We start from the raw sequence: 7,087 nt of genomic DNA on the forward strand, positions 1-7,087 counted from the left end.
CCCGGGTGTTTCCTTCGTATATCTGTTCAGACAGAATCTGGTGTGTCTAGGAGTACTACATAACTGTACTTGGTAAACAACAAAAAGATGAAGATACTTGTGTCAGTAATGTTATTCATCCATCGTGTTAGTGAACAAGTTGTATCTTTGTAAGTTTGTTAGTCCAATGATTATCCATTTAGGGGATGTTTGGATACGAGCTATAAGCTATAGGAGGGTCACATCGGATGTTCGGACGCTAATTAGGAGAACTAAACATGAGCTAATTATAAAACTAACTGCAGAACCCCTATACTAATTCACGAGACGAATCTATTAAGCCTAATTAATCCATCATTAGCAAATGTTTACTGTAACACCACGTTATCAAATCAGGGACTAATTAGGCTTAATAGATTTGTCTCGCGAATTAGACTCCATCTGTACAATTAGTTTTATAATTAGACTATATTTAATACTCCTAATTAGTATCCAAACGTCTGATGTGAAAGGTACTAAAGTTTAGAAGCGTGTTACTAAGCACCCCCTTAGTTGCATCTTGTGATCTTATCTTGCATGCCAATCAGGTGCTCGGTGCTCCCAGATTCAGTAGCCCACAAATTTAATGTACCTAATTCATATGTATGACCGTATCTGTAACAGTGTAACTTAGTTTCATGCATCCGGTTTAGGACGGACGTTAATAGACTTAGCTATTTACTCGCATCAAATTAGGTAGCGACTACCTACCAATTGTCGCCTCAATCTGCAAACATGTCTCGTTCTGTAAAAATGCTTAATGGGCGTGTGTCCAGTGTTCTTGTGCTCTCCATTGTGTTTGGAGAGCTCGCAATGTAAATTACAAATGAAACGACTATTACTTTTGAGTCATAAGACCCTCTTAATGAACGCTACTTTGATGTTCCAACTCTGCCGCAAGTTAGTCCCTTCAATCTTTTGTCTCCAGATATCAATGCTCTAATCATCGTCAAGCTAGCTAAGCTATAAGCACTGTCAGCATGTATCTGCCATTGGTTTGTACCAAACTTGCATCAGTAAATCTCGTCCTTCAAATGTTGATCCCAATATGAGATCATTTGTCATATAGTTTGTAGGGCTTAGAGCAATCCCTGGGGAACTATTGATTCCGAATATGGCCATATTCCGGCCATATCCGTAAAATGGCGCGAAAGGTCAACTCCGAAGCTCAAGCCAATAGATACTCCATGCATGCAGGCAATGTATCGTAACTAATACCTCATCTGATGCATCTTGCAAGGGATGGAAAAAGCAGCTCACGACAGCAAGACGAAACTATGTCGAATTTGACAGTCGTTCCTTTTCATTGCTGAGGAAACCAAAGACCTGTTTCAAGTTTCCTCTAGATGGCCGTGCATTTACAGCAAATTTGCAAATGAACACCAGCCTCTTCCTCATCTCCAACTTTGTGATGTCTCTTTTCATGAAAGAATGTCCATAGTCAAAGCATCCTTGCAAGAAACAATTATTAATTCACGATGTAGCCATACTTGACTTACTTTACGTGCAGAGGGGGAAAAAGTCAGGCCTGAGGCCACAACTAGTCAACAAAATCTAGTAGCATGCATCACTATGTTTATTTTTTGTGACAACATGGCATGACTAAAGTGCATATCCAGGAATTAACAATTTCATGCATGAATGCAAATTAACAAAAAACAAATCCATGTGTACCAATTTTGCAAGAGAAGCAAAATTGTATTGCTTGTAATCTTCGTACTCATGATTACACTTACCATTATCATCGAATAACAGTGTCACTATTGCCAAGGCCACACAAATACTAATATCGTCTCCTGATTAAAACATCAAATCAGAGATCAATTAACCACAGAAACAAATGCAAGAAAGCAAAAGGCATTCTAATCTGTAGTGCAAGAGAGGCAGATGAAACAACCTTTTCTTTTGGGTTGGTGAACTTTGTTAATAACTTACCATTTTGACAGCATACTAGTATTTTTCTCCCAGCAATAAAATTTCTCTTAGCAAAGTCAACAGCTTTTGAAAGGTTTTTCATCAAGGAAAACCGATCATCCTTTGAGCCCTATAACATTACAAGCATGAAACAAACAAATCTCAGAAAACCTTATATAAAGGGAAGACACTATAGGGTCATAGAAAGGTGCGCTTACCACAATAGATAGCTCAAGGTAAGAATTTTCTGATGAACTAGATGGTATTTTTGACGTGCTGTCACAGTTCAGTATGCAGTCCACACCAACTAAGGCATCTGCAACTAAACAAAAGTGCATAACAAAATAACTATCATAAAGATAGTGAGGAATTAAATATCAAAGATCTTTGCCAGCAAAATACTAGGGTTAGTTTTCCACATAACTAAGTGAAATACAGAATGGTTTTAAGGAAGTAACTGCATGCCACACAGTTGCAAAGAATTGCAAATGAAAAAGTGATCCTCTACATTAGCAGCTCGGTACAAGACAAATAGTTGACAAAACAAATATGCTATAAGGAAACTTGCAAGAGTCCAATTAATCGTCGTACCTTGGAGAGTAGATGATACTGCAAGGTTCGTTGTTCCAATCCAGAAGAGAAGAGGACCATTATTGCAATATTGTGCGTCTGTTGTGCTGGTACAAGTGTCCGAGTTCGTAGGCCGCATAGCGCTTATACGATCATCATTACATTTGATATCATCATGGCTCTTCAGAGGCTTAGCTGTAATTTGAGGAGAATGTTCACCTCTCTGTGCACGATAAACCCTATCCTTTTCAACAATATCTGCAACTAACTGGTTACAATGATCTGGTCCAGCATCAAGAAGGTCATATGAATGTTTCCAGAATAAGGTAGGAGTTAGACCACGTGCCCAACTCTCTTCATCATCTCCTGCTCCGGCAATATATTGCCAGCTGAATTCTGAAGACATCCTTTGCATAGCAACTGCATTCGATGCTGATGCGGAAATTAGTATGATTGGAGTAAAATCCCATGACTCAAGCTCTGGCACTTCATTTAACCATATGCGTGTCCTTTGGGATATCCATAGAGGACGTAGTGGCTTTTGCAAATTTACTGCAAGTGAATGAATGTCTGCACCACATGACTCGAATTGATCTGTCCATTCCTCAATATGCCCCTCTATAGCATTCTTCTCAGTGCCTAGAACCCACACAGGAAGATGCACTGAGCTATCCCAGTTAGATGAACAAGAGTTATTTTCAGCGTCTCCATTCAGCACAGATGATGACTAACAGAAAAAAAGGGGTGAAAATATTATAAGAATATGTGAACATACAGATCATACAGTTCTTGCTTCAGACAAAAATTAAGTTAAAGCAACAGAGCTAGAGGATAAAAAGTAGGCATGCCAAAGAAATCAGGTACTCCAAGCATTGAACTAATAGAAAGGTACTATAATTTTTAGCTAAATAAAAGTATTGGTCTTTATTATTAATAATGTGAATCATATTCTGAACTAGTGAAATACCAAATACCATTCCTTACATATTTAATCTTCTAGAGTGATCATTTCCTCCTGATGTTAAGCTTAACCTAATAAGGGTAATAGTAAACAAGACAGACTTCAATTGAAATATTGTTCACTGCACAGAACTATAGAAGGATATAAAATAAGAAGCAATACACCAACCACTTCATAATTGACTTTGCCACCATCGTGGATAGTCCGCAGCCGATGCCTCTCGATTGCTCGGTTCAGGACACAGCACCAAATGGGTATGGTCTTTGACATACTATCAGGGAATCGTTTCCCTTTCCTTGTTGAATCAACTATTATGCAACCTCCTCTATCCCCTGCTCAAAGGAAACAAAAATAATAAATTGAGGTCACTTCAAGCTATTCCTCAGAAGTTCAGGTCTTCTGCATTCTCTAAGTTATCATATTCACCACAACAAATTCGATACGGTCGTCAGCATCTCAATTCAATGTTGGAATATCTTACAGATGGAAATTTGTACTTCAGTTCACCCCCAAGCTTGCAAGATTTGAGCATGGAGAAACCAACGAGGCAAACTTTCTCCACTTTCTTGTACAGGAAAAGGGACTACAATGCTAAACTCTAAATTCTGGTTCAGATTCCTGAAAATGCCTGATAGATATGCTAAACCCTTAAATCATAGCAAAGTTGAAAACGTCCCCTGACTGGCACATCGATTTGTGAAACCAATACGAATATTTTCCAAAGAGGGCAAGCGAGAACTACAAAATCAACCTAGATATAGGAATTTATACGCCCGCCGTGATCAATTTGTACGCGAAGAACAAGACGAGAGAATAAGCGTACCGGCGAGTAGGGCGAGGTGGAGATTTAGGCGTGCGGTGGAGAAAGACCAGTTCCCGGCGTGGCCGTCGGTGGACTTGAAGTAGCAGGTGGCGGCGAAGGACCGGGGCGGCGCGTACCAGAGGCCGCAGCGGAGGTTGGCGACCAGCGGCAGCGCCGGCCACAGCGCCGCGACCTCCGCCACGAAGGCCGCGTCCTCCGCCACGCTCCGCAGCGCGTTGTACAGCGTGCTCGCCCGCCTCTTGATGCGCCGCGCCGCCTTGTAGATGCTCAGCGTGGCCGATGGCTCGGCCGCGGGCTCCGGTGCCGGCGCCGCCATGGTGGGGAGATGCGAGCTGCGGACCTCTCGGTTTGCGAACTGGTAAGCTGGTCCGAAACGCCGAACCCAAAATCATGTGGAATTGTCTATGGGCCAGGATTTCGATTCAAATTAGCAGCCCGTTGATGATCCACGCGAATAGGCCGGGATTTCGGCCCGCTTAGAAAAAGTAGTACTTCCTCCATCCATCAAGCGCATTTTGTTTTGAAAAGAAAATCAAACTTTGCACATTTCAATCATCAATTAGTTTAATATTATGTTGTGTAAAATTGCAACATGTATTCATGTTCGAATTATTATTTATGATGATTCTGATTTCGTATCAAATGGCAATAAAGTGTAACAGGAATCAATAGTCAAAATATACTTTTGAATACTTTTCCATTTTAACCATCTCGTGCTTAAACTTTTCTAGATTAATTATGAGTCTTAAAATGCCAGGTGCTATCCATTAAAATATTTTCAACCAATAGAGGTGCCCATAACTTTTCATTCTTGCATGCTGCAGCCTGCAGCTAACTGTTTTCAGCAGAAAACGACCAGCAGCCTCACCAGCCGGCAGCCGCCATGTGGACTAACATCATCTGTGACTCCCTGAGGTTGCCGGGCAGTCTATTTCGTGGAATCGACATCGAACGCGATTTGTGTTTGTTAAAGATGGCGTTCCCTCTTTCCTATGGTTTGTGTCAATTTGAACTCTCACCTACTATTTCCTTTTGTCACATCTATCTGAATTCTGGGGCACAAGCTGAGAATGATATATATAGATAGGGGCGAGGGATTTGACGTAAAGTATATATATGCAAATGATACACCCTGATGTTGTCTTACATAATGGTCAAAGTAGTCCACCCGTCCTTTTAGACATTGACCATCAACCTCTTGTTGGTTGTTGTAGAATAGTTGAGCAGAAACTATCAATGTTTCCTTGTACAGCTTTTCTAAGAAAACTTTTTTGTTGTAGAATTTTTCGTCATTCTAAATCCCAGTTTGTACCATCTCCACGTGACGATATCCAATTAATTAGTGTGTGTACTCACAAAGAAAAACTCGAATAGTTCGGGTTTTTTTATTGGTTATTAAGTTTCGGAAATTTCTGACTCATCCGTACATTAGTAAAACCTGCAAGTAGATTTTTAAAAACAAGGAACTCGGACCGGTCAATAGCTAGAGCGGCATTTTTTTAATCTTCACCTCATATGCGTAGTATATCGATAACTGTTGTTTTGCAAAAAGACAGAAAGATGTTGGGCAAAAAATGGATATGACATATGACTAACTGCGTTTTATGAATCCGCGTTCATCAAGGGAGGTGCAGCGGAATAATGGTATTTGTTTGAGCGCCTATCCGCATGCACGTCACGACGAGTCGACGACGCGTGCTGATCCATACCCGCATGCGCATGTGCATCTCGTTACGGTCTGGCCATTCTTTTGTTGCATTGCCATGGCACCACCTACCGTGTCTTGTTAGTAATTAAGCTGATTAAACTACTTAGCTCGTCAAATAACGCCGCATGCCAGGAGAATTAAGTACATGAACAATCAATCAACGAGAGGTGACCTGTTTGGGCTTGTGCTCCGCCCGTAGTGGTATTTGTTTATGCGGACTCTTTTGTTCGAGCAAGCAGTATTGTAATCGTAGAGGTTGGAGGCTTGCAGCACTAGCGTAGCCTCTCGGCAGATATCTTCTTGTATCCACCGGCGTCCTGTACAGCTTGGGGAAAAGCCCAAAGATTCAATCAATCAATCAATCAATTGCACGACATGCACTTCACAGGTCGCAACTTGCAACCCCATCAATAATAATTCTCCAGTCGTTCGCCTTCCTGGAAGGTCCGCAGTGTAGCTCTGTGTCCTACTCCTATCTTGCTCAGGCAGCCATGTAAAGTGCCGGCGTCAGCAAAGCACTCATTCGTTCATCGGCGCCGAGACGCCGTTGTTGTCTTCTCCTGTGGACCCGTGTGAAACGATTTCCTTCAGGCCATGTTTAGTTACTCCCAACTCCCAACTTTGACACTATGCAAAAAGAAGATTCCCCATCACATCAAACTTGCGGTACATGCATGGAGTACTAAATGTAGATGAAATTAAAAACTAATTGCACAGTTTTGTTGTACTTTGCAAGACGAATCTTTTGAGCCTAATTAGTCAATATTTGGACAATAATTCACAAATACAAACGAAACGCTACAGTGTGCTACAGTGCTGTAACAGTAATTTGGCACCTCCCAAATTCCCCAACTAAACAAGGCCTGTAGCTGACAAGGATGGTCTCTTTCTGGCTGGTCAACTTGTCAACTGTTTTCTTTTTCCCTTAATTATTACCTGGCAGCAACACATGCTATATATATAGTATTATATAAATAAATACAGTATACCATAGTACTATTATGTATTTTATTTGTATATATATAAAAACAGCGCAATCAACGGATCGTCTCAAATTCTGTGACGTTCAAGTGTTGCAAGCGTGCGGGTTTCT

At 41.1% G+C, this 7,087-nt stretch overlaps 1 protein-coding gene across 2 annotated transcripts; it reads right to left on the reverse strand.

Moving 5' to 3' along the window:
• Positions 1–746: 746 nt before the first annotated feature.
• LOC101763660 (tRNA A64-2'-O-ribosylphosphate transferase) lies at positions 747–4,655 on the reverse strand. Of its 2 annotated transcripts, none has more exons than XM_004965547.4 (7): positions 4,287–4,655; positions 3,632–3,795; positions 2,524–3,229; positions 2,151–2,248; positions 1,954–2,062; positions 1,755–1,814; positions 747–1,469 (listed from the first exon to the last, which is right to left on the reverse strand). In XM_004965547.4, exons 1-7 carry the CDS (start codon positions 4,600–4,602, stop codon positions 1,294–1,296), a joined length of 1,629 nt encoding a protein of 542 aa, XP_004965604.2. In that variant the 5' UTR covers positions 4,603–4,655; the 3' UTR covers positions 747–1,293. The 2 variants fall into 2 exon arrangements, with proteins under 2 accessions (XP_004965604.2, XP_004965603.2); XM_004965546.4 differs by having other exon boundaries at positions 2,151–2,254.
• Positions 4,656–7,087: the final 2,432 nt, after the last annotated feature.

Source organism: Setaria italica, chromosome IV (genome assembly GCF_000263155.2).
Source record: "Setaria italica strain Yugu1 chromosome IV, Setaria_italica_v2.0, whole genome shotgun sequence".
Taxonomy (NCBI): domain Eukaryota; kingdom Viridiplantae; phylum Streptophyta; class Magnoliopsida; order Poales; family Poaceae; genus Setaria; species Setaria italica.

What these genes read in the sequence shown, in the direction of transcription:
- LOC101763660 (XM_004965546.4), bottom strand. Translation starts at nt 4,602, where the DNA reads ATGGCGGCGCCGGCACCGGAGCCCGCGGCCGAGCCATCGGCCACGCTG. An exon ending in GCAAAGTCAATTATGAAGTG is followed by an intron (nt 3,230 to 3,631) that starts GTTGGTGTATTG and finishes TTTTTCTGTTAG; the next exon opens with TCATCATCTGTGCTGAATGG. An exon ending in AGTATCATCTACTCTCCAAG is followed by an intron (nt 2,255 to 2,523) that starts GTACGACGATTA and finishes ACTTTTGTTTAG; the next exon opens with TTGCAGATGCCTTAGTTGGT.